At 41.3% G+C, this 27,954-nt stretch overlaps 1 protein-coding gene across 1 annotated transcript; it reads right to left on the bottom strand.

Annotated features, from left to right (window-relative positions):
• Window positions 1-27,913, bottom strand: ntn4 (netrin 4). The gene is made up of 10 exons (XM_062444024.1): window positions 27,419-27,913; window positions 25,301-25,854; window positions 19,514-19,792; window positions 12,894-13,020; window positions 11,603-11,788; window positions 5,653-5,866; window positions 4,155-4,249; window positions 3,592-3,660; window positions 2,917-3,090; window positions 1-1,228 (listed from the first exon to the last, which is right to left on the bottom strand). Exons 1-10 carry the CDS (start codon window positions 27,462-27,464, stop codon window positions 1,089-1,091), a joined length of 1,884 nt encoding a protein of 627 aa, XP_062300008.1. The 5' UTR covers window positions 27,465-27,913; the 3' UTR covers window positions 1-1,088.
• Window positions 27,914-27,954: the final 41 nt, after the last annotated feature.

Below are 27,954 nucleotides of genomic sequence, written 5' to 3' on the forward strand. Positions count from 1 at the left end.
GAGGAACAATAATATTTATATAGATATATACAAATAATACTGTACAAGAGCACAAAGGAAGGAATAACAAGAGTTTTCTGAATTCAGCAGTGGAGTGTAATATGATGAATCAATATACATAACGCGGTATCATAAACATTGGAACGGCTGTTGTTTTTTTTGTTGAGTACACAAACCTAAAGAAAAGCTGCAGAGCTGGACTGAATCTGGACTGTGCTCGTAATATACCTCTGCATTCAAACATTTCCTCTCTCACACACTCACACATTCAGACACACACACACATTCGCAGGCAAATACATTCACGTTTGGGGTAAAACCCATTCACTCCGATTTCAACACAGGCACACCTGGACTGGCTAAGATTGAACCACCTGTAGTGGCTTGTATGGCTTGTTCAGCGTCACTCTGGGTGCTTTGCACATTACATCTGCACATCACACACACTGCTGCCTCTGTGAGTGTGTGTCCACTGTAACTGAGCACACACACACACAGGGAATGGATGAGCTCCATTCCCAGTCACACTACACATAGTGTGATTGTATATGTGTATGTGTGTGTATGTGTGTATGTCCTTCTCTCTTTAAGTGTCCATATGTCCTCAGTCCATCTTCGGCTAAAGTGCTGCAGAGAGGAAGAGAAGTTTTGTGTGTTTTCTTAAATGTGTGTCAATGGGTCCTGGGGGACATTCAGTCACTCAGATTAGAGAACAATTGGCCATAGTGCTGAATTCCTCAATTTCTCGAGCTGCAGCAGCGACAGCAAAGGAAATTTTTTGCTTGAATCTTACACATAAATGTAAGAGTGACAGTTTTTCTCAGATGTGAGACAGATATGTCTTTATAAAATTAGGTCCTGTGTGCTTTTAAGCTGAAACAATTCACCAGCAGAATCATGCTCCCATTGGACAAAGCAGAGCAAAGGTGGGGTTTTAGTCGTCAGTTTGTTACCCCCAAAAATCTCCCCCAGCCCAGTGCGATTTAATCCACACCTGGAGGACAAGAAAACACAAATCCAGTTTTGTTAACAACAGTCTCGTCTGTCCACATGTGTCCATCTATCCTCCAGTGTTTCTCGCCGTCCGTCTACCAGTTGCAGTCTTTCTTGAGTAGCGCAAGGACTTTGCGCCCCAAGCTGGCTTTCCAAGGCTTGACGAAGCTCTTCATGTTGACCAGGAGGCGACCCTGCTTACGGTCCGAGTGGCCCGCCACCAGGTACTCCCCCCCTGAGAAATGAGGGCAACAGGTCAAGCATACTTTGCCACAAAGAAATAATTAATTAAATTTAAAAAAACGTTGTCAAATATACCGACTGTTTCAAGAGACAGCTGCATATCTAATCAGGATGTTATCAGCCAGCTAAGGAAAACACTGGTGTCTGTTTCTTGTTTTCTTTGTAAGCCTGCATACTGGCAACATCTTGACACAAAATATTATCCTATTTCTTAGCTGCAGTGTTCTTCGACATTTCATAACATACATGTTTTGCACATTCTCTAAATTGTCAAACCTCAGATACTGACTCCTTTGAAATTTAAAGGATGAGAACGTGCCTCTGTGGGCCGCATGCAAGCGAATGTACATGTTTGTCATTCAGAGATGTTTTTGCTGTTTTTTTCTACTTGTACAGATGGGGGTAAAATGTGAAAGTTTTTTTTTTTTGCTCTTTCAAACCCAACTGCCAACAGGAGCTTGTATCAACATATCAGGTTGTTTGACATGTGTTGCTGTAAGGATCTTCGAGCTGTGCGTGTTGGCTCCCCTGCAAGACTTTGTGACTTTAGATTTACCAGTAACACCCTGTTCTGCATTGATTTGTAGATCTTTAAGTGCATTTCAGAAACACTAAACTCCACCTTCACATACTTTTCAAATGACATGTACTTAAGGTATATTCAGCTGCGGGTATCCATAGCAAAATCTCCTTTTTTGGCTTGGCCTTTTGACTTTTCTGTTAAGAGACGTCTCATTTCATCGTTGATACAGTGTCATTTTGATTATGTCTGTTCTGCTCTCACTTTGACGGGTAACAAACTGTAGGTGATGCTAAATAATATTATTCGGTATTTATTGAATGCATTTCTTCAAACTCTGTGTAATGGGAGGAATTCAGAAGGGTAGGACTGCTGAGCCAGGTGTGCAACAGCCCTCCGTTACACATCCAGATGTTAAAAATGACCAATAGAAGTCGGGTTAGGACTTATGTATGGATTCAAATTTTCCTGGTTGTACTTTGGTATTTTGATGTAGGCGTTATTAAATTGTGGATCTAATTGTATATTTTGATGTTTAATGTCTTGTGCTTCTTTATGTTTCTTTGTGTTTTGACATACTGGAAGCATGTTGGGGGAAAAAAATAAATAAAAATGGCTTAAATGTTCTTTTTGTGTCTGTAATCTATAAATAAACACATCACAAACTGACTGCAAACCAACTGTTGCCCTTTTGGCCTGTGGTTGCTGGCCATGGTGTAGTATAAGTGCAATAATACACTCTGAGGTGTGCTGATATAGAAAATAATAGACTCCAGGGAGGAAACACCACTGATCTGCCTCTCCCTCTTTTTATATCACAACACCTCATCATATTTTATTGTCATTTAATCAAAGATCAGATACCGTCCAGACATGCTCTGATACTGTATAACTGATATAATAAAGCTTGCTTGATTCACTGTTGACCTGATTAATGCTATACCAGCATCAAATCATATTTTTGTAACACACATGGATTCATTAATACTTAACTTGTGTTAAGTGTTAAATAAAGGTCATTATTCATCATTCATTGATATTTTTATCCATTTCAATCCAAAGTATCAGTCTTTATAAACTGGCTGCACCCTAATCTTCACCTCTGAGCTGTACCGGAGTGTGACAATGTGTGTGTGTGTGTGTGTGTGTGTGTGTCTGACCTGGGTTGAGGATGGGGCAGGTGCAGCCCCGCGCTGTCCAGGATTCGGGGTAAAGGGTGACCCGACCCCGCTGTATCTTCACCTTGGCGTTCTGACTGAGCACCTTCTGAACTTTGACCTCCACCTCGGCATGGGAGCCCTTGTCGTGGGCCGACAGCACCTTCACCTTCAGCACTGAGGGAGGGAATGTGAGGAAGAGGAAACAGGGAGTCAGGAGAAGGAGGAGGGCAAGATGTTAAAAGAACATTAGTGTTCCAGTTTGTGTGCCAAGTGTCAAACTTGGGAGGACTTTTAACCTAAAAATGATCTCTTACCAGAGGTGATATATTTTACACAAGAGGACTTAAAGATGGCAGCTACTGTGTTCGCAGTGTGCTTGGTGTATTTGGTAGCTGGACAGGCTTCAAAGGGAGTTTTATCTGATAGTTATAATTCTTTGTAATTGGAGCTTTGCTGTTTCTTTATTGCTATTACTCATGTTTTTATCAGCAGTAGAAGCGATGCCCAAAACTGTAAAAGTAAGTATATTCTAATTACAGGCTATTTGTAGTACAGACAGTATGTATGAATTTCCATTATGATTCTTTTAATTAATTCCATTAATATATTAGATTTTTGACACTTGAATCCAGCTGATGAGTTACAGTTATGTGTGTAAGTGTGAGGACGTCTTACCGTATGCATAATTCATGGTGCAGAAGAGTTTACTGTTGGTCAGGGCTTGCTCTTTGCACTCACACTTCTCTGCAGGGGACAGACACAGGCACACATTAATATTTGTACTATAACTGATGTTATGTGTGTGTGTGTGTGTGTTACTGTGTGTGTGGTCTCAGATCTTGTACATAGCGTCCTAAGGATGCAAGAACATTGTGTGTGTCCAGTGAGGAATGTGCCTATGAAAGCTGTAGTTACATGGTGGTGGTGTGGTGTGGGGGGTCTAAGAGAAGGGACACTTGGAAACGGTCCACACACACACACACACACACACACACACACACACACACACACACACACACACACACACACACACACACACACACACACACACCTTTGTCTAATGTCCTTCTGAGGCCCTATCAAGACTTTCATTACTTAACCATTAACGCTTGGTCACTGGACTGTGGAGGAGGATGAATACCATACACACACACACACACACACAAACACACACACACACACACACACACACACACACACGCAGAGACTTGCATACACACACAGTTTCTCAATCTCACCTGAGTAGTGGAGGGCAGAGAAGAGTTCGTCCGCTCTGAAGATCCTGACTGGCTCGCTGGAGTTTCCCTCTAAGTTGTACAGGTCCAGATCCGAGCTGCAACACAAACACGTTTCTCCATTAGCACACACACTCCGAGGAACGATAATAACGAATGTTGAACTACCACTTCTATTATACGAAAATGTTTGATAAGGTTTGATAAGATCTAGCTAGTGTTTGGTTTATGCTCCAGAGTTGGTTATCTCAGTAACTACCAGCTACAATGTCAGGTCTATATTTTCCTTTGGCAAATATAAATGATTTCAAAATACAATAGCCACCATTTACATGATTCTGTACATACAAACCTTTTTGGGCTTTTTATGTCTTAATTTGACACGTTAGAGAGATGACAGGAAATGAGGGAGAGCGAGATATGCAACGAATATCCCCTGAATCCCACGGTAAGTGTCTTAAAGAGGACGTATCATGCACATTTCCACATCTTCATTCATATTATGGGGAGTATGTGCACGATCTACAGTTAAAAAACTCCTTATTTATGGTCCTTTATGCAGCCCCTCAGTTCAGCATCTGTCTGTAACAGGCCATTTTAGCTCCTGTCTCTTTAAGGGCCCCCCTCCCGATGAGCCCACTCTGTTCTGATTGGTCAGCTTCTGCAAGGCTACGTGATAAAACACATTCTGCTTAGATTAGTCAGCTTCCTCCGACTTTGGAGGCTACATAAACTAACAATAGTAGTAGGATTTCACCTCTTTTCCCATTTAGAAACTTCTTCCTATCTGACATATACAAAAATATGGAATTAACAACTTTAGCAAAAAAGACTATTGAACAGACTGTTTGTGAGCATGTGCGAACAATCTGATGTCATCATGAGCAGGACGTAGAGGTAACTTTGCAAATGAAGTGTTCAAAGGAGGCTGATGTCCTGGCATTTTTACATATATTCACCTCAAGTTTTGGAGTTTTAACCATCGACATAAAAATCTGACATCATAACAGGATAAAAAATAAAAATGAATAACAGAAAACCACAAACAGCATGATATGTCTCCTTTATGCCTAAGATAACAGGGACGCCAGATCTCTATGAAATTTGCAGATGTTTAAACTTCTGTTTTCCTCTGAGCATTTTGTGGTGTTTGTTTTTCCAATTCCTGTCTCCAAGGTCAAGAATAAACTCACGAATCTTAATGTTTTGGCATCTCTATCTGCACCATAAGGCCAAACTTTCTACTTTAACAGAAGTAATCTTGTGGTCACATTGCAAAAAGTTATTTTGAGCTTTGGAGGAAAACTTTAAGAATTTAACAAGGACTCAACCTCAGTTAGACATTAAATTCTTGTCTTATATTTAAAAACAGATGAAAATTTGCTTTTTGTTAATACTATTCACATTTTGAGGAGAGTCCTCTAATTCCTTTTAAATCTCTTTTCTGTTCTTTAACTCCTATGAAGTGCATGCATTGTGATCTTTTTTCTTCTTTACTTACCCAAACATGCAGTCTCCAGTGAACGGATCACAGTCTCCTGCACAGTCACATGGACGGCAGCCATACTCGTGGAAGCCCCAGTATCCCACCATGCACCGGTCGCAGTGGGCTCCGCCGACTCCCGGTTTGCAGATGCAGTTTCCGTTGGAGGGGTCGCAGTGCGAGCCGTCGGCCAGGTGGAACGGCATGGAGCCCAAGGGATGACAGTTGCATGCTGAGAGAGGAAAAAGTTGACAATTTGAATATAAACATGTAGCATTTTAACATAGTTTTTTGGGTATTTTTTTTTTAGATAGAGAACAGAGAGAGGGCTGGTGTTTTTTCAAGAGCGTGAAAAGGAAACACCCGGCACTCCTTTTTCAGAAGATCCTGGATCCTAATGGAAAATGTTTTGGCTCAGGGCTTCAAACTGGCTCTAATCAAAACCAATAGGTGACGTCCCACCTCACTACATCCATCTTTATATATAAGCTATAGGTCAGACAACACTTCATATGAGCTAATGCTTTTCAAGCATAACTTAGCCCTTAGTCATACTTATAATTCATTTGATACTTGACATTTTGTTGGCATTAGCAGCTGTGAAACTTATACTGTTAATGTTTAAATTTCCTCTCGTCTACACCATTAACCACTCCTGCACCAGCTCCATTTATCATTAAAACTTTATTTTTTACTAAATCTATATTAAAAGAAAACAATCAGGACTTTAAAATTAAAAGTCATGAAAGGAGTGCAAAGGTCCTTTGCTGACCTACAAATCCTGATTTATCACCACAATTTAGTATTTCATCAGTCATCGGTTTTGTCTGTCTGGTATTGTTGCAGGAGCTTGTAATACAAAGGCCTCTCTCTTTTTCTTATCTCAAACACACCTCTGCAGCTTTCTCCCTCCCTCGTGTCCCCTCTAATTGTATGCTGATATGGTGTTCCTTAAACAACCTCCAAAAACAATATACTTGCGTGGCAAACACTCCCCACACACACACACACACACACACACACAGAGTACATAACACTCATCCGTGTTTCCCCCCGGCAGTCTGAGAAAAACTACTGTCTGCTGTCTTTTTTCCACTGTTGTCAACGCAGACACCCAGACCCCTGCAGGAGGTGTCGGGCCTCCCCCATAAATCTGTCCCTATCTCGGGGGCAGACGCAGAGGGAGAACGCGGAGGGAGGGAGGGGGAGGCAGTGGGGTGGAAGGGGCGAGACGTGGTGACGGAGAAGCAGAAGACGAGGAGGGAGAAACAAAGAGGGGGTGTTGTTTTGGAGCCATTTCTCTACAGTTTAATGATGCTTGAAGCTTCACTGGCAGTAAATGACTCCAAGTATTTACAGTAAACTCAAAGCCCTGTCTCCCTGCCTTCTTACCTCTATTTTTATTTTTAATGAATGCTCTTTTTCATTCTAGTTTATAAAGGGAAAATACTCAACTTTAAGTCATAGATATAATTTGAGAGGTTGTCTTTTATCGAATCAAAATTCATGATATGCTATTAAATTCACTTAAACATTTAACTGTAAACTAATAACTAAGATTGACCCTGGAAACAGTATTTGACAAAATAACCACAAGGTCCATTTAGTAGCTGTTCTGAGGCTTTCAATCCTGTCACACAGTCTTCCTCGACAGGTGGAGTTTGCCCACTTGTCATGATTTTGAAGATATTTAAATTTAAATTTTTTTCTGAGTGCTTAAAAGCTTAAAAGAGAGAGTTTAAAGTCTATTTTTCAGCATGTTTCTTTTATTAGTTCCTACTATACGACAGTACAGTGTCGCTGCATTAAGCCTGAGCAATAAAATCTTTCTTTACAGTGTGTGTCCATGTTTTTTTACCAAACATTCAGTTAAGTATTCCTGCAGTGATACCACAAATAAGTTTCTAGATAAACAGCACCACTTTTGAGTGAAGGATAAAAAAAACAATGAAGCCTAATGCTGTATTTTCACTGTTGTCTTACCTTCAGACCGATTCGCTGTTTATGACTTTAATGTTAAAACAATCAATTGTCAAACTTACTTTTCTGCTTTCTGTGAAACAAAAAAAACACCCAAAATGTCTTGTTTCTTGATTCTAAAATGTGAGTATTTTTGCTTTCTTCTATCTTTTATTATTGTAAATCAAATATCTTTGGGCTTTGACATTTATAGACATTTTATAGACTAAAGTATGAATAAACTAATAGAAATAATCAACAGATTAAAGGATAATGTAAAGAATTGCAGCCATTTGAGGGTTGAAGTTTAAAAATATATAGTGATTATATCACCTGAATTAAAGATATGATGTACCTCTGTGCTGTACAAGGTGAGTTGGGTGTTAAACTCCAAAAATAAATGCAGGTAAGGTTGTATTTTATGCAAAACTTACAAAAAAAAAAGATGTCACATCGGTCCTGCTGATTTCCCAGATGTGCTGCTGTCTTTATCATACGAATCACCCGGGAGAACAAAGATAAGATAAGATAACCTTATCATAAAGACTAAAGTGTACAATATCAGTAAAATCATAAAGATATCGGATCTATAGATGAGGACATGCGCACAACCGCACAGAACTACTGAAAATATACCGACACTTAAAAGGCAATAATTTCCAGAAAGAGAGGAGCAAGAGGTCTGATATCAGTCGGAAAAGTGTGTTTTTGTGTGTCTGTGTGTGTATGTGCTATTGTTTAGTGAGCAGCCTGCATATGTTAATAATTAACAGAGATTAAAGCACAACCTCAGTTGCATGTAAAGCCCAAACACGTGTGGCGATGTGTTTATATAACTGTGTGAGAATTTTATGAGCATATGAAGAGGGGTCATCACACAAGGACTCCTGTATGTAAATGTGAGTATATATGTGTGTGTGTGTGTGTGTGTGTGTGTGTGTGTTTGTGTGTTTGTGTGTGTGTGTTTAAGAGAGCTCTGCGGGGATCTTTGACAATGAAAAACTTTACGAGTGTGTGCTGAGACATGACAGGACACTTGCCTGAACAACCGCCCCAAAAAAAGAGCACCCAATGTATAGGCAACAAGCTCAACACAAACACATACTGTAACTTTCCCTCGCTTAAGTGTTTTGGTGTGTACGAGCTTGCGTGGAGTATTTTCTTTCCCGGGCCCCTCGGATCCCTGGTATGAAAAAAATGTTCCTCACAACCGAGGGAAATTCCTCCATTGTCAGCAAGCGTCTGCGGCGGGATTTCACAACCTGCACCTTTCGTCTCAGGGGTTCTCCATGCATGCCGTCGCTCCTTTTTTTCCCTATCAATCAGCTGTCAGTGAGAATCGTTAGCTCTCCAGCCTCCACTGTTAAGATTACAGGTGAGTTTTCAGGTGCAAAAAAAAAGACACAAAAAAAAGACATGGAAACACAGCTCTGACTGATAAAAATTGAATGTTTCCAACTAAATGTTTTTGTATGGTCTGGTGCAAATTGACAGTTGTTTTAGATTCATAAGACGGACTCACAATCTTTCAAGTCCTGTCTTAAATCAACAGTCAGGTGCTCAAAGTGAAGTTTTTCCTCGCTGTAATCATTCCTCCTGTTCATACTGACTCTTAAAAAAATGTTTTCAAAGTAAGTTAGGCCAAAATCCACAGTGTGTCCACACAGTCATTTAAAAGTAGATGTGAAGCTTGAGTTAGTCATATCAAGTGGATATCTGACACATTTACAGTCTTTTTAGCATCACATTCCCTCTTTGTGTTTGCCTCTTGAGCTGTAGTGGAAGTATAGTAACAAAAAGAGGGACTTTGGCACTAAAAAGACTTCATATTAGCTTCAGATAAACTTTTAAATACATTTTTTTGCACAGAAAGAAGGAGGACTGTGGATTTTGTCCTCCATCACTTACATTATAAGTACATTATGAAATGATATTCTAATGGTCAGTATGAACAGGAGCACTACAGCAAGAAAAACTATGTTTCTATGTTCATTTGAGTACCTGACTGTTGTTTCAAGACAGACTTGAAAAATTGCAAACCCATCCTTTAAGGAGACGTGTGTGCATACATGAATGCACACACATGTCTGAGCGTTTAAGTCCAGCATACCTGCAGGACCTAGCATACTGGGTCAAATCTGACAGATGATCGGAGGGAGAATGTAGCCACTGCTCTGTGTTTATAGATGCCTATCTCTTGTTTACTTAAGACTTGTCTCATCACTGGAGGACAGCACGCCGCTCGACCCACCCACACACACACACAAATACACACACACACACACATAGGACCCTCACACATTTACAACCAATGATTACCCTGAAGCTACTCGAGCTGTGAGTCACACATGAAATATGGCAAAACAAGCTGAGATGGACAAGTGGGCTTGTGTGTTGAGCTTCGAGTCAAGACGCAGGTATGCCACCATCTGATGATTAACTATGGTGTAAACTTTGGACGCAAGCATGGGTTGTCTGCAGTCTCACACACACACACAAACACACACATACATACAGACACACACACACACACAGCCAGGTGCCCATCAGGAATCAGCGTCATCCAGCACGTCCCGGCTTGTGATCGCAGTCCTCATACATTCCTTGCGAGGATGAAATTGCAGTGGCATTGCAAGTGTGTACGAGGTTATGATTCACACCAGCAACATTTTATTAACACTGGATATGATAAATTACGCTTTATGACATCTTACAGTGTGTTTTACATGTTGCACTTGTGGGTTTCTGAGTGTCAGATTGCCAAAACAAAAAGCGCTGTTTGGAAAAGTCCCTGCATCTAATGCTTACCAGTGAAATTCCTGAATTCCTGAGGTGATGTTAACATTTTGGGTGTTTAATGGAGCAGTGACTGAGATCGTTAACTACATATTATGAAGTACCTGGATTACTTTTTTAAAGATACATTTCTCCATATAATCATTTTTGAATGATTAAAACTAAAAAAGTGGGAAATATGTGGTATTTCTGAACATGAACAAGACATTTCTACCTACTAAAACACTTAAAAATGAAATGAAATCCCAAAAATCACATTTAAAGTTAGTAACACATAGTTCATCTTTCAACTTACTTGTATTCATTATTTAAACAGGAAAATTATAGATGTCATACTTGAAAAGATATATATATATATCACAGCAGGTGCAATCTTCTACACTATGTCTACTGTAAGTGTGCACGTGTATGTGTCAGCTGTATTTAAAAAAAAATGTGTTATTTAGACCCTCTAGAGTCGTCCGCACATCTCCCCAAAATTTTAATATTCTTTAGTATCTCTGCAAACTTGAGCAATTTAAGGGTTTTTAATGTTTAATAACTGAAAAATTAGATGAATTTCAACACTGGAAGAACTGCTCAAAGCAAATTCTTTCACAGTATGCTCACTTCTTCCAACTAGAATACATCACTAACTGGCAAATTAACTCTTATAATTTGGTTTTAGCATAGTAAATTCATCACGGTTGACATCAGTGGTGGTCATAATTTCACAACAGGGATTCTGTTACTGCTGCTTCTCAACATTCAGACGTCATTTCCTAATAATCCCTTCTTTCATTAAAACAAGATGAGTATATAAGAACAGATCACTCTTCTTTCACTGTTTTTATCGTCTACCACAACCAGACACTCTGAAACCCCTGGTTCAGTTTACAGCACCCTTGTCCTGCTTTGTGCTATAAAACAAAAACAGCCTAAAGATTCAATCCAGATGCATAAAAAGGTCAAATTTGGGGCGGCAGCTGGCAAAGTTTTGCTGATCTTCTGAGTAATGGTCTTGGTTGCTTAAATCAAATATTGTGACACTTTGAAATGAGTATTTATGAGATACACACACAGAGCAAATGATTGACTTTGTTCTGGGTGTTTTTTCTTTAAATTCACCTTTCTATACCCCAAAAGATGCCCACGCATGTTTACTTATGATTGCTTGTGTTTAGTGAGAGGTGAATGATGTATGTTTTGGTGTGTGTGTGTGTGTGTGTCTTACGTTTGCAGGAGTCGGGGGCGGTGGGCGGTCGCTGGGGGTCTCTGAAGAAGCCGGCCTTGCAGTTCTGACACTGGCGTCCTTCAGTGTTGTGCAGACAGTCACACACGCCTCCGCTGCGCTGGCCGGACTCGCGCCACGCCGACCAATCAAAATGGCAGCTTTGAGCGTGCCCGTTACACTTACACTCTGTGGGAGAGATCGCACATCGTCAGGGATTTGCTAAATCAACTTTGAGTCACTTTAGTTTGCCCTACTGTAATTCTCTGTCATGATGCATTACAGATATTTCTGTTTCTTACAGCTCCTTCTTCTCCCCAAATACATATCAAGACTTGGAAATTGTAATTTTTTTCATTATAGTAACAGCCCTCTTTGCAGTAGCAGTAGTAAATAGGTCTCTTTTATATTTTGTTCATTCTAATGTTCTTTGTTGATGCCAAATATGCTTTACCAATCATTACTGACAGAACTTCTTTCACTACCTGAAACCTGAACGTATCATCCTGAGCAGAGACTAAAGGATGAAATAAAAGCAGTACAAGTGACTATAGCTACACATTACATGAGATGTTATTAAAGGGGAACCTATTATGCTAATTTCTAGCTCCATATTTTTATTTTGGGACTCCACCAGAGTGCCTTTGCATGATTCCCAGTTCAGCCTCTGTCTCTTTAAGACCCCCCTCTACCAATGAGCCCACTCTGTTCTGATTGAGGGAGCGGCTGTATCACAGGTGTGTTAAGTTACTGCTGATGCAAACCCAACATTTCCTGCTTTACTGCTTCACATTAAAAGCTTTTAAATTACTAAATAAACAGGAGTCTTTCATTGTGAAGAATTTTGGAGGGAGGGATAGTGCAAGCGGAAACAACCAGAGTGATGATGAGGCTTGATGAAGAGCTACAGACGACCAGCCCACCTCTTACAGCTACTTATTCTTTACCCTACTGTGTTATGGTGTAATGGAAAAAACATTCACAAGTGTGCCAGATTGATTTGCGTCATAGCTTGGTGTGACTATCTCCAAAAGAATGGAAAAAATGCCATAATGTTAGCAGAGCGGAGCAGTGAACATATGACCATATAAGGAAATCTGTCACAAGTTGACGTCAGATTGGGCTAGAAGTAGAAAAAAAACATTGGAAACTGGTGCTTTTTGCTCACAGGGATTACTTCTACATATCTTATTATTTGGCATTTTGTCACGTCTAACATGAACATCCAACATTGTAATATTTGATATGTGCTGTACACTTCCTGTAGTGGAAAAGGTGTCAATGTTCGACTCACTCCGACATTCTTGCGGAGCCCCTGTCAGTCCGTCAGCAGGCTGCCAGGGTCGGTCGTTGTAGAGAGGTGCGCAGAGCTCGCAGTGATCACCTGCAGTGTTGTGTCTGCACACACACTTCCCATGGACCTGAGAGAGGGAGAGATAGAGAGAGAGAGAGACAAAGACGAGAGAGAGAGAGAGAGAGAGAGAGAGAGAGAGAGAGAGAGAGAGAGAGAGAGAGAGAGAGAGAGAGACAGAGACAGAGAGAGAGCTCATTAGCAACAGCCGAATGATAGACAGAGGTAGAGATGGAAGGACGGGAGGAACAAAGAGGTCAGTGTGATGGAGAGGAAAGTTTCCCATGTGAGAATAGGCCTGGTGGAGGTGAGGACTTCCCCCTTTCCATCTCAACATTTCTTCTTCTCTCTTGCCTTTCTTTTCCATAACTCTCCATCTCTTTCTCTTCCTCTTCCTCTCTACTTCCTCTGATTTTCTCACTCCATTGCTTTCCAGTCTCTCTCTCTCTCTCTCTCCCTCGCCTGAAATTAGTGAATGGAGATTGATTGTTTGGCTTCATCACTGGAAACAAGAACGGGCCTCTGGTCTGAAAAGCCTTAGTGTGTGTGTGTGAGTGTGTGTGTGTGTGTGTGAGTGTGTGTGTGTGTGTTTACAAGTTTGTGTGTATGAGACGAGTGCAAGTATGCGGCACCGAGAGCACAATAACAATCTCCTTGTCATTCCTGCGAGCTGGAATGCCATGCATGCTGGATAATGATTGAGGGGGGGGGGGGGCAAGGCATCTGAGGAAGCTCTTTATTTGTTTGCGTTACACCGTGCAACTGTAATGTAGGACACACACACACACACACACACACCAACCGAGAGAGTTATACAATGATTACAGAGGTAGACACACACACAAATATGCACGCTAATTTCAACTAAATTTGTTTCCCACGGTGTGCGATGTGTCACTGCCTCACAAAACAGCTATGATTCATGCATACACACACACACACACACACACACACACACACACACACACACACACACACACACACACACACACACACACACACACACACACACATAGAGTTAAACACATCCACATGCTATAGGAATACAACCAACATGTCCTCTGCCTGAACTGACCTTGGATCAGTCCAGCACTGTGCAGGTGAACACACACACACACACACACACACACACACACACACACACACACACACACACACACACACACACACACACACACACACACACACACACACACACACACACACACATGACTGATTTTACACAAATCACACACCATTTCAATCACTCTAATAGGGCAAGCAATTGCATAAATGAGAGGTAAGCAGGAGACCTAATGACACATATCTCAAAAAACCGAAGAAGGAGAAGTAATTAATGAAAGTTGAAGAAGTCCAGAGTGGAGAGAGAAAAGGAGGGGCATGGAAAAAGAAAAAAAAAACGACCAGGAGGAAGGAAAAGAAGGGGAACAGGCCAGCAGTAGCTGGCTCGGGTCCAGACAGCTGGTATTTCAACCCATTTCATATGTTTACCATACCGTGATACGGGACAATTAACACATGTACACACTGAGAGCCGCACACACGCAAACCATGTAAACTCTGCCATACAAAGGACAGAACAGGGCTGGACTGATACAGGACATTGCTGACAGAAATATTTCTGGAGGCTGCTGATAGTTAGCATGTTTAAATTCCACACTACTTTCATGTTAAAAATGGGGCAGCTTTGAACTCATTTCTAACACATCCAAACGCTCTAGGCTTTTTTCTTTTTGTCAAGACATCATGTGGCGTCTCAGATGTGGCAGCATTTGTCGTCTACTGTGATGGATGAATTAAAAAAAAATGGTGCCTATTTTTGATCCTGATACTCTATCTGCTGGGTGAGGCTCATGCCATCATCCATTGGATTGCTTTGAAGCTGTGTGAAGTGCAGAGTTGAAGCTTATGGTCAGCTCGGCACCATCTTCTCTGTTTGGAGCGACGACCTTCCAAAAAACGAATGTGGGGTGTTGCCTTTCATGCTCTGGAAACACACCACGCTATCTCGGACTATAACTAACACAGTGCACACTTGGGCTATATACTTTAGTTAAATTGTACTAACAGAGCAGGTATCGTAATGACGTAACGTTAAACTCAGTCTGACTCAGTATAAGTCTTCAAATCTTATCATTGGAGCAATAATTTCTAAAATGACCAGCAGCACACTTAATAGAGGCCCCCAATTTAGAGATTAAGATCATAATGATTAGATGAAAAAAAGATTGACTTTGTGTTTCTAGAGAGAAGTTGATGCTTTTTGAATGGGGGTCAGTTGGATCAGATAGTGGCCTTCAACCTCAAGCCTTGGGAGCGGCCGCGCTTGGTCACGATCTTATCGGGCGAATATCGTGCCGTTTGAACCTGGTATAGGAAACAGAAACTGAGAAAAATATTAAGTGCAACCAAAAAAGAGAGTCAAATAGTAATGTAGATGAAAAGTAATGTGGAAAGAGATGCAGATAGATTGTGAAACAGAAACACACACACACACACACACATCCTGGCTGAACTAATTGCTGCTAACGCTCCAGTAGCTGTCCCTGGATGTCATTATGTGTGTGTGTGTGTGGCTTTGTGGCAAACTAACAGACAGTGTAATCACCCTGGACCGCAAAACCCCATGTGGGGGGGACAGGAGCGCAAAAACACAACAACAAACAAACCAGTCCCTTCATCCTCGTTCACACTGTCTGGGCAGTAATGACGCGACGTATCAGGGCCACACACACACACACACACACACACACACACACACACACACACACACACACACACACACACACACACACACACACACACACACACACACACACACACACACACACACACACACACACACACACACAGAGCAGACAAAACATTGCATGCTTAAGCACACACACCTTACACATGCAACAGACCAAACAAACATAATGTACATTATATGAATAGGCTAGAATAGATTAGGCTAGGCTAGAATAGAAAAGACTAGAATAGATTAGAGTAGAATAGAATAGAATAGAAACCTATATTATATGTTTACTGTATATGCATGTATGAAAAGCCATGAAAAACAGACACACACACACTCATGCCCTTCCCTTCCCTTCGTAATCTCTGCCCTCATCTCCTGTCTTGTGCTGCTCTGCTTGTTTGGGTTTTGCCAGAAACGTCGGCTCTGGCTCGAAACGGAGACACAAAACAAACTGCTGATAGGCGGGAAAAGGCACTTATATAACCTCTGTGTGTTTACCGAACGCTCCCACATGGCACACACACACACACACACACACACACACACACACACACACACACACACACACACACACACACACACACAGCGGAGCGACACTCCGATGACCTGAGGTAATGTTGTCAGGACAGTCGAGAAGTATTTACTGTTCAGACTTAAAGTCAGACTTTAAGTTAGACTAATATTTATTGGTCGATTTATGTTGAGAAATGAGCTGGGCTTTGCATTAAAAAGAAGTGAGCCTTAAAATATTTTTTATTTCTATTAATATAAAGGATAGCAGAGAATAGTTTTACAGTCTTGAGGTCTAAATATGGCTTTAGAGGATTTTCTATCCCTCAAAAGAAGGAAATCCTGATGAAAACACTACTTGGAATTTCTTGGCATGGAAATAAGTCAGATTTGAAAGATTTAAAGAGCTCCAGCTTCCTTTCAAAAACACATATGAATCGTTGTGTTCATTCATCATGTAAAATACCAAACATTTTCTCTGATTCATGTCAGTCTAAAATATGAGCGCTTTAACATTTTTCCAGCTGTTTTTCATAGTGCAATATCTGCACTCTGGTTACTTATGTTGGTATTTGTCTTTTTTTATCGTTTCCTGCACTATATGATTGATTTAGTATCTGATAGGATAACAAGTATGAGCATAAAATAATCATTACTTCATGCATTCTCCTTCACATATTGAGTCTTATTCTTGTGAGGGATGTTCCAGTGAAGGTTTTTGGCTCCTGAATCTGACTCAATAACTTATATCTGCCTAAAAAATACAGCTGCCCAGTGCACATTCAAAGCCACATCCTAAAAAATAAGATAAGAAAAGGCCACGACCTGGATGTCTGAGAATCTTCAAAGACATGATATAACTTAATTCATCCCAAAAGAAATTTTTGTTGCCAAAGTTCAGCTTCAACAGTAGAAGACACGCAACAGTGTAGCTGCAGCTACTAAATGTGGCTCACATTATATTTTACAAGCTACTTGATTCACTGGAATCAAGTACCTGCTTCAAAATAATGAAGTTGATTATCTTAAATTGTTGATATGATATAAATGAGAGTTCAACTGGGGGAATGTGACTCCTGAAAGGCTCCTCACTGAAAAACTGGTAAACTTTTAATTATAAAACATTGTTAAAGTGAAAACTGTGGCCGAGTACAGACATCAGCGTGCAGAGATGTTTAATGTTGGACTTCCCACAAGTTACTCACAGAATTAACAAAAAATTAACAATAGCTGATATGATCTAACACTTACAACATTTTCTCATTTTAACAAGAGACGGTAAAAATGAGAAGATGCAACATGAATCTTTTGTACACTTCAATAACACAAAAGAAAGAGATTGGCCACCTAACAAATTATTATGAGATATGTAGCTACTGATAACTATCAGGACAAACAAGAGTGCTATCCTCTTCCTCTTTTGGTTGACTCGCTTCCTTTGTGCCGTAAAATCGAGTCTTCATTTTCCCTTGAGATCGTACGGCGGCAGACAGAATTGCATGGTGAAAACGAGGCTTGTAGGAAACCAGTCTAAACGTTGATGGTATCGTTATTCTATACCCATTACACTGTGCAAACTACATAATGATAAGATAAAGCAAAAAAGTGGTGTACTTCCACTTTAATTTGGGGAGTACAATGTCATAATAACCAATATAAATGATGTCTGAAATGCTGAAAATACGTTTTTGTCTGGCTGTAAAATACTGTGAGAGACTAAAAAACAATTGCTAGTACAGGCAATAAAAACTGTGTGTGTGCACTAATGTGATATCCAGGAGAGATGTTGCATCAGAATTAGTTCAGATGGAGAGCTTCTCATAGAAAACCAGCCACAAATACACATTAATATGAACCTGCATCCATATTTATCATGTGAGAGGTGAAAAATTGACTCAATTCTCATAAAAAAGGCCAGTATCTGTCTTTGTGTATATTATAATACCACTGTTTATCTAATGTCTTTGTTTATAAGTTGTAAGGGAAACTCCTTGTTGACTCTCACTTTCCCTGTCGAGCTTCACTGATTGGAGCAGAACAGCCGCTCTGCTTCAAAGCTGTCCAGCGATTCTGTTGGAGATGGCCGCGATAGGAACCCGCCTATGAAACACTGTCTGTTCGCACCTTTATCAACGCACAGACACATCATCACCATCATTAGCCCTCGGATGAATCAATATCTACATCTTTCTGGTTGTCTTCCTATCAGGAAAGGCAGCTCTTTATCTGACTAGACAGAGCCAGAAGACCAGAGGAAGCAGGAGAGAGAGAAAGGTGATCCTCCCCCCTTCTCCTCTTCCTCCTCCACCACCCCTCCCTTCAGTCTGTTATTAAGACGACTGCCAACACAAAGTGAGACTGAGACGCAGAGCAAGCATTTAGTCAGGTATCAAGCATTATAATCTTGATTTACATAAAAACAAATGCAAAAAGCCTCCATGATAATTATCAAAACAAGTGAAACGCGAAGAAAGGAAAGGAATGTCAAAACAAGTCAATTTAAGTACGAGTACTGAACTGCTCGACCGGTTCTCTGGGAAAAAATAGTTTATTTTTTGTCAAACTGCTGTTTCTTAAGGTTATGAATGAATGAACATTCATACAAAGTTACGACTGATTCAACTGTATTTTTATAGATGTCATGTTTAATGTTTTTAAAGTTAGTTTTCATAATTTACCAGCAGTCTTTGACCACTATTAGTGCTATGGAGCAATATTTTTAATAAGTGCGTTCCTATTTTGTTGTATGTTGTGCTCTTCTAGCACAAATGCAGTATGTGTGCAAGCATGCAAGTGATATGTGATAAATATTGGTGTCGACAAAGGTGTAGTACATGTTATTCCATTGACTGACAGCTGGTGGCGGTAATGTGCCGAGAATAAAGCGATGTGCTGGCAAAAGGCCAGTAAGACTGCTAGCTGCTGTGAAAATGTTGGCCTTTTATAAAAGAACACATTTGTTAGTGAGAAACACAATTTAAACAAGTTTACACCTAAACTCTACAGTGTACTTTTAATAGTTAAGTACGATTTAGCGAAATTCCTCCTAACTCAATATCCACTTCTCTGCTCTCAACTGCAACTCACAGTCTTCACTCGAGGACGTAGGTTGTTCAGATGCCATAGAAATATACGACCAGCTGCTATCATAACTCACGTTCCCTATGAAGGTCATGTGATGGCAGCTGAACCATCTCCTTGACAACTGAGCAAAGTCCATCCATTGATAAAGACACTGAGATGTGGTTGAGAGCTCTGGAGAAAGCTATGTATTGATTGTTTTCAATACAGTCCCTCGCTGCACTTCACTTACCACGTGGTTGGTGCGGTCTCTCATTGGCTGGTACCCTGGAGCGGGAACACACTGCTCGGCGTGTCCGTTACAGAAGCAGCTTCCCTTCACTATCAGGTCATAAATGGCAAAGTGTCGAGTGGGAAGTGCTTCGTGTGCAGCGGTGGGATCTTTGGCCTGGCAGGGACACGACTGGCGTTTCAGCAGCCGGATTCGGATGTTGGTCACCCTCAGCTGCTGCTGGCCCTCCACCCCGAACGGATCTAGGGACTCCCACTTCGGGAGGGTACGGTAGATCACCTGCCAGTCAAGAGGAGAGAGAGAAAGACATCAAGTGTCACATTTTAAAAACAGAAAAGAGACCTACACCAGAAAACACATCACAATTCGATTAGTTCACAAAACCAGACCTCTTTTTTTTTTCACACTTTAATCAATGTTGTCTGATGAAGCCCAATCTACATTTTTTAGCAACTAGACTGTAAAACAGATGATTATTGGAGCGTGCCACTCACTGAGCCATGACTAGTCTTTGCTTCCGAGTTTCAATGCAATGAATTTCCTCTCAATTATCCAGCAAACTTGGTTTATGAATGAATTTGAGATGGGGAAACAGGCAGCGCAGGTGCAGAATCATGTGTAGCTTTACATAGTTTAAATAGTTCACAAGCTTTGGGAGTTTTAAGAGGCAGCAGGTCAGTACCACTCTAATTAGACTATTGCTTCGGGCTATAAAGCTAAATTAATTCTCAGGAGATGTTTTCCGGACAAACTTTGCAGGCATGTCAATAGCCAGTTGTATCAAATCAGACTCCACGTGTTGCTCTGGTGTGTTGTTGAAGTTGGTACAAGCATTTGCACGCTGTTCATTTGAAACAGAAATGAGCAGAAACTCACTCCTTATGCAGTCCCAGTTCATGATTTAGAGGGATCAGACGAGTGTATTCAGTGACACAATCGGTTTCATTGATGCTGCTCATGTTACTACATCTGTCATGTTAATGGGGTTTATTTTGGTGCCATTTGTGCCACAAAACTATGGTCTCACACCCGGTCGTCTTTGACTACATCCTCACGTGACCATGAGGGTGCTGGGTGTCTTTGAATGAATGCACACAACCTTTCTCTCTCTCTTTCTCCCCTTTTTCTCTCTCTTCACCCTGTCTCGTCCCAGACCTTCAAATCGAAGATCCCTTTATAGGCTGCCATCGCCATGGCTACTGCTGCCACTAGCAACCAACACCGCTGCTGTTGTCAGGGTGAAAAAGTTGGTGTCTGCCCCAACTCTCGCTGTGAAACAAAAGTGTGTGTATTTGCAGTGTGTCTCTTCACCAAAGTGTGCGTTGTTGTCACTGACTGGCTGTCATTGATATTATTGGATGAGTATTGTGTGTGTGTGTGTGTGTGTGTGTGCGTGTGAGTGTTTTTGGTGGAAGGTTAGGGGGAGATGCAAGCAAAGCCCCCATGCTGCTCCCTCATTGGCTAGATGACTAGCCGAGAGTGTGATGGGAGGAGCACTATTAATTTCCTTGTTGTTGGAAAAGGTCACGGGGTCACGGCATTGTGGTCTGCAATTAAGAGAACACGACAAATAGGACGAGGGGCGCCGGTCCACGGGAGAGCACGGAGAGCAGGACCAGACAAAGACAGGGACGGAGATGCAGCTTCACATAACTCAGGGCTGGACAAAAGGCCTGCGACAGCACGGCGACACCACAGCAACACCAGCACACGCGTGCACATACACACACACACACACACCACACACACACACACACACACACACACACACACACACACACACACTGGCCTGCACACAGAAACACATCAGCGTTGTGCATTCTTGAACACAACAAACATTGCCTAGAGAGGCCTTCGTAGAGCTTTTACTACCCAATCACACCTCATAGTTTCCTTTTGAATGTGAAGGCAAAATATTAGAGTTCGCAAATACGCTGATGACACGCATGTTTATGTTACTCCCTGTGTGCTGCAGAGATGGGAGTCCAGGGATGCCCAAGAGTCTGTAAAATTATATTTAAGAGAAGTTTAACTAACCTATAAATATCTGTGTTTATCTTTAATTTTTAAAAAAGGGCGACATTTGGGTTTAAAAACATAAATGATACCAAAATCAGAGTGAAACTGGATGATGAAATTAAGATTTGAAACTGAAACAGTCAAATGTTCATTGTTGTTCATGTTATTTACAGAGAAACTCTACTAGGAAGCTTTAATAATACTTACATTCACTGAACATTACGAGTAGAGAACACAAAGCATCTACCTTTCATCACTGCTGTACCACTGATGTTCTTCTAAAGTCTTTGAACAGTTGTTCTACAGAGGTCATTAATCATTAGTATCATTATAGAGGTTGGAAACATCTGAGACATGATGGAGGTGCAAAGTCGAAAGTACACAGGTGAAAAAGTTCTAAAATATGTAACAAGAAGAAATATGTAACAGGTTAAATGAGCTATCATTCAATTTTATCTCACTGAGGCCCGAGGCAGTGGGTTCACTATGGGCCATGTGTCTACTCATAATTGTTCTTCCTGTTTCGGTCTGAAAACTAAAGTAAGTCTGGCTTTAACAGCCCTAATTCCATCAAAGCACTGTGGACTGTAATCTGGTAAACAGGCACAATGGGCATTGATGGAAGGAGAAAGACGACGGAGAGAGAAACAGAGAGGGGGGATGGGTGTCTAGCCAACAGTATACCGACATCCATCAGAGCAACGGCACTTCCTCCCCAGCAGACAGACGGAGAGCCGACTGTATGTGTTTATTTGAAAGGGGCATGGTTGTGGATGTGTGTGTGTGTATGTGCTCGAGGAAAAAAGACAGAATATGTGTGTGCTCTCTCACTCCCTTCCCTAAGGAGGTCAGTCCACAACAAACACTCACATTCTTCAAGCCCAGCTGACCTCATAAATAAGACATGGAGCCCCCCCCCCCCCCCCCCCCCCACACACACACACACACACACACACACAAAACCTTTTCTCCACATTACAGGTGAACATGAAAAGCTTCCAGCACAAGAGATGACATGCTTTCATGTTTGCAGGAGAAAGAAAGGAGGCAGAAAGCTGAGAATACCTGCTCCCTGTAACCTCCTCCGCCTCCTGTTCACCCCTCCACCCCCAAACCTTCCCTTCGCTGCTATCCATCACAGCTCCCATCATCTGATCACGGAAAGCTCAGACGCTCACATGCAACCCAACATGCTTTGATACACGCTACAAAAATGCACGTGAAACACACTCAGCCACTCAACAGCGATCCCGCACACATGCACGCATGCAAACGTGAAATCGAGTTATCAGTCATGTGATGCATCTTCTTTTTTTCTTTTTTTTACATTGCTTAAATACTCAGTGCATATTGTTGATGCAATGACATTTTATCATCTTCAATATAGTGTGGAGGGTAATCTTTCCTTGAATGAGCAAATAAGCCTTTTTATGAGGCAGAACTGAATACTTTATTAAGCTTTGAGACATATGTTCATAGTTCAAGTTGCCAGTTTTTATCAGTCAATTAAGTTTTTATTCTGCATATCGTGAAAAATTTCAATCACAAGTTCCAAATAAGAAAGTTTAAGCTTTTGTTTGACCAAAAGTTCAAATTTACGATGACATAAAAGAGAATAAAAACAGGAAATCCGCATATTTGAGAAGCTTAAAGTAGCATTAAATGATACGTTTTATGAGAAAGGGGTTGTGTCATTGTTTATAAACCATAAATGATTAGTCATCTGAAAAATGCGGTAATCAAACGATTAATGTTTCATGGTTGTTTTAGTAAATGCTATTTAAGTGATTTTTTGTCAAAATAAGATTTCAACAGCCAATACTAAATCTTGAGATGTTACACTGTGCAGGTGCATATTAATGTTCATACATGCTCTTCATATTTGGGTATAAAACAAAGAGGAAGTGAGTTGTTGTAGCCATAAAATACTTACATTTAACTTAACACTTAAAAATAATCTTGTACAGGCCACAGACAGTACAACTGTCAGCATTATAGGTGATTCACCACCACAACAAAAATACAAAGAAGCAGAAAACGTGTGAACAGCTGAGTAGCAGCAGCAGCAGCTGTAGCAGGTCTGACAGACACTTGACCTCTGTTGACATCTGGGTCACTGATGCAGGGGTTGGATAACAAAAGTCATGCTCCTAGCACAGGTGTGTGAGGAAGCAAACATGCAAAGCTCAGAGTCAGAGAGAGAAGAAAAAAAAAAAAGCTGCTATTTTCACACCTTTGTGGACAAAGAGTAGAGAAGAAATCATGTTATAAATGCATAAAGAGTTTCTGGCTTCTGTCTTGAGTACAAACACAGACATGCAAACTCGTTTACACATACACACATATAAAGAAACACAGCAGGAATACATAGAGGAAGATTTATGTTAAAGCAGCAGAATAAGGCCATAACAGCTGTCAGGAATACTTGGAGGGAGTCGAAACAGGGAGAGCCCATCAAAGAGGGCGTAAACACACATTACATATGAGAGCACTGCAGGGAGCTTCACCACGCTTGGCATGCGCCTCCACACACATCTGCAGAGCAGCTCCTGACACACAATGCTTCAATTAAACATCAATGGGCTTCAGGAAGCCCTCTCGTGCTACAGTCAAAGTACGCCTATTAAACACTCACTCATGCACATACACACACACTCGCGATGCTACCCCCAACCTGGCAGCTCAGTGTGCTAAGTACGTCGTATGACTCTCGCATGTTGCGTGACTTACTGCAGAAAGAACTGAAGTTGTTCCAGTAAGTGCTGTGATGATAGAGAGGGTGCACTTTAAATCATCTGTTTAGAAAAGAGCGAACATCTATCTGTGTCCAGAAGCACGGTTTACCTGCCATAGATGGCATGTATGATATGACATCATTAGCACTTTGTAACACAGAGATGGAGAAGAAGCTGCCTACTACTGAACAGGAAACTCCGCTGGTCCCCCCCTCCAGCGGTCCACTGCAGATGTGTATCTGCCCTCCTTTCCACCTGCATTAACCTGCTTTCTGAGTGATCTGACTGTGTTTGGGTTGAGGAGGAAAATGTATGAAATCCAGATGTGAATGGGACTAATACAAATCGGATAATGGCATGCAAACACCTCTAGAGGTTGCATGTTATTTGGGAGAAAGAAAGATGATTAATACCACTACTACTTCTTTCAAATTATAACATAGAATTGAAATCAGATTTCACTGTGTAAATGTGATACAGACACAACTGAATTTATTACACTTTTTAATATTCTCAATCGGTCTAATGTCGCTCATACAGAGAATTATGCAGAGTATTTTAGCATGTTTCAGCTCATTATTTTGGTAAAGTCCTTGCACTGCGTCGGATCATTAACTGTGAAATGATCAAAAAATTCGGCACACTATCAATCACTTGCACTCACTTAAGTAAAGACATTTCAGTCCTCAGACCTTCATAAGGAAATGTTCCTGTCATGATTAAGTGAGTTCATTAAGTGAGTTCATTAAGTGGTCAACAGTGCAGGATTTTTTGATCCTTTCACAGCTCATTGTTTTGGAAAGCAGCCAAGAAAACCTGTTGTTGCACGTTTAAGAACTGTAACTTTAAAGAGTGGAGCTTATATGGAGTTTTTCCCTTATCTGAATTGAGGGTATAAGGATAGTAGATTCCATATGTAGCCCAGATTTTAAAGCCCTTTTACCTCAATTTCTGATTTTTGCACAAGATAAATCAACTTGAGACAGACTTTGATATCTTACAATCTGGACGAGACACACAGCTTCCACCTCACCTCTCCACGGTTGCAAGGATAAGCCCCGGAGTATTTGGAGGTGCAGATGGCTCCAACCCGGCCTGTGACTGCCTTCCCCTCCTCCAGCCCGAAGGCGGCGCTGCAGTTACTGGCGTAGTACTGCAGCATCTTCCACGTCCGCCCAAAGTCCTGCGAGCGCTCAAGGGTCATGGCTGCAGGCCTCGGCGACCGAAACACTATGATGAGATGCGTGAAGTAGAACTCGGCCTCCAGGTCCAGCTGCACCGTCTCGGACTCCACCCCCTCAGCTGACTGCCACCAGGTGTTGGGGTGACGGAAGGAGGAGTCTGACATGGCGCTGGCCAGGTGGGACATGAGGGGCAGGGCGGCGTTGCACTTGGCACACTTGGCTGAGGTGCAGGCCAGGTTGGCGTTGGGGTCGGCGTAGACGCAGTAGAGCTCTGTGCCATTGTTACCGCAGACTGTCTGGGTGAGGACGCGGCGGCCCAGGGCCAAGTTGCCCATGCGGGGGTTACAGGCTCGGCTCTCACAGCGAGGGGCCACACCTGCACGAAACACCTCCACTGACAGGCCTGAATGAATGGATGGAAAGAAAGGAGGGGAGAAAAAAAAGAGTGTTTACACAAGCACTTTGACAAATATGGGCTGAGGTGACATAACAGCTTTGTAGAGAAAACAAGAGAAAAAGTGAATGTGTGGGTGTGGCAAGGTGTGGCACTCAGGATGCCTCAGCATAAAGAGTCAGTTCACCCATCTCTAGTTTTATCTAGCCAGGCAGATGGTTTTGATTTGGCCAGATTTTGTCTCTGAGATTTCTCTCTTCAATGGAGGTGAACTCAATTTCACTTCTGGAACTCACAGCTTTAAAGAATTTCATTTTACAAATTCAACACCAACATGTTTTTACAGAAACAAAGCCCTGGTTACTCGAGATAATCCTCAGAGCTCATGGTTTTCTTTTGGACTACCCCTCTGATAGAAAGGAATATGTGTCAGACATAAATATCATAAAATCTGGACCTACATCTAATAATTGGTCAAATTAACCGATAAATAATGACTTGTTAAAAGAGAAATAATTGGCCACTCTTTGAACTTTAGTGAACAGAAACACCTTAGTATAATATCTAGTAACAAAGTGTTTGTGAGAGTGAATTGGCAAGCTGAGAATAAGAGTGACTCACTATATCTGTGTGCGTGTGTGTATGTACACAAGTCAAGTGATTTACGTCGATCGGAAATGTTATGCAAAAAGGGATAATGGAGGCATTGTGCACCTGCTTGCCACAGACTGCAGCCAGCGTGGTGGACTTTGACACAGATAAAGTTTGGCAGCTCTGGGAAGATGAGCAGCATTCAGACGCCTTCCAGACGCTTCTGCAACCCCCCTCAGGGCCACAGTGTCATCTTCCACTGTAGGATTAATTATCTCAAAACCTGCAGCTCCCTTTTTCTTTTCTTTTTTTCACGTCAAAAAGACCTCACAGATCGACTCATATATAAATTAAGAGGTTTTGCACTCAGGAGGGATGCTTTTTTTGTTATTGTTGTTACACTGTAGTTGAAGCTGAATTACATAACTGGCTGTAGGTGGAGGAGGTCATAGCAGGAAGACTAACATTTGACATCATTTGTAAATTATTTACCCATTGTGGTAAATATAAGGGAGTAAATTAACAGTTAAGAGAGTAGAATTATGTTAAATTAAGGTATATGCCATTTTACTTTGACATACCTAATTTAGAAACTATTCATCTAAAATGTAAATTAAAACCACATTTCTTTTTTCTTTTTTTTAAAATACCAAACCTCCATTAAAATCTATGGCAGTTAACAACAATGACATTCAGACATATTCCCTGTTTTACTGTTCATCTATGAGGTTAATATGGACACCGGAGCTTTATAATTTAGTGTAGCGTTATATGATACACTTTTAACCTTGAATAAAAGTGAGTTCCTGTGTCAGGACTCTGTGAAAAAACACTCATCTCGTCAGATATTAAATTGCACGATAATTCAGGCGAGTTCTGCACTTGTCCCTGAAGTGGTGGAAGGACTCAGCCACAATAAATAAACTCTGACAATGGGATGTTTATGCATGTGAGTTATAGATGTGAAAGAAACACCACTAACCTGAATCTGACAACAAGGCCAGACTGATCACAACTAAAATCAACATGCTGCAGCTCCTTGTTCCTGAATTAATCCAAAATATGGGGAGAAAACTTTAAAAGCGCAGGATCCGCTTGTAGTTATTCAGACATCAAACATTTAAATATCTCATCCACGGTGGCACACAGAAAAAAAAAAATTTAAAAAATATAAAGACAAGTGCGCAGGTTCAAATCCAGTGTGGACTTTCTCTTTCACTCAGCTGCGATCCAATAAGGCAGAAATAACTCTGTCTGAGGAAAAAACATGATCCCGCACGGTGCGTGGCGTCCCGCAGAGAAGAGAGGAAAAGTGGAGTGAAGGAAGAGGAGGAGAAGAAGAAGGAGGAGTGCTGTTGTTGCTGCTGCTGGTGGAGGTGGTGAACGGCTCTGTGGCTCAGTTCTTCTGCTGCTACTGTTGCTGGTGCTGCTGCTGCTTCGGGACCTGCAGCGTGTTTCATTTCCCTGCAGTGTGAGCCTGCTGCCTGCTCTGCTCCGCACATCTATTTCTAAGGAGCT

This window comes from Scomber scombrus, chromosome 22 (assembly GCF_963691925.1).
Source record: "Scomber scombrus chromosome 22, fScoSco1.1, whole genome shotgun sequence".
NCBI classification, from domain to species: domain Eukaryota; kingdom Metazoa; phylum Chordata; class Actinopteri; order Scombriformes; family Scombridae; genus Scomber; species Scomber scombrus.

Excerpts from the sequence above, each read along its gene's own strand:
- ntn4 (XM_062444024.1), bottom strand. The coding sequence starts at position 27,464 with ATGTTGATTTTAGTTGTGATCAGTCTGGCCTTGTTGTCAGATTCAG. Across the intron at positions 5,867-11,602 it reads CGCCCCCGACTCCTGCAAAC|CATGCAACTGTCATCCCTTG; the intron begins GTAAGACACACA and ends TTCCTCTCTCAG. Across the intron at positions 1,229-2,916 it reads CTGCCCCATCCTCAACCCAG|GGGGGGAGTACCTGGTGGCG; the intron begins GTCAGACACACA and ends CTCATTTCTCAG.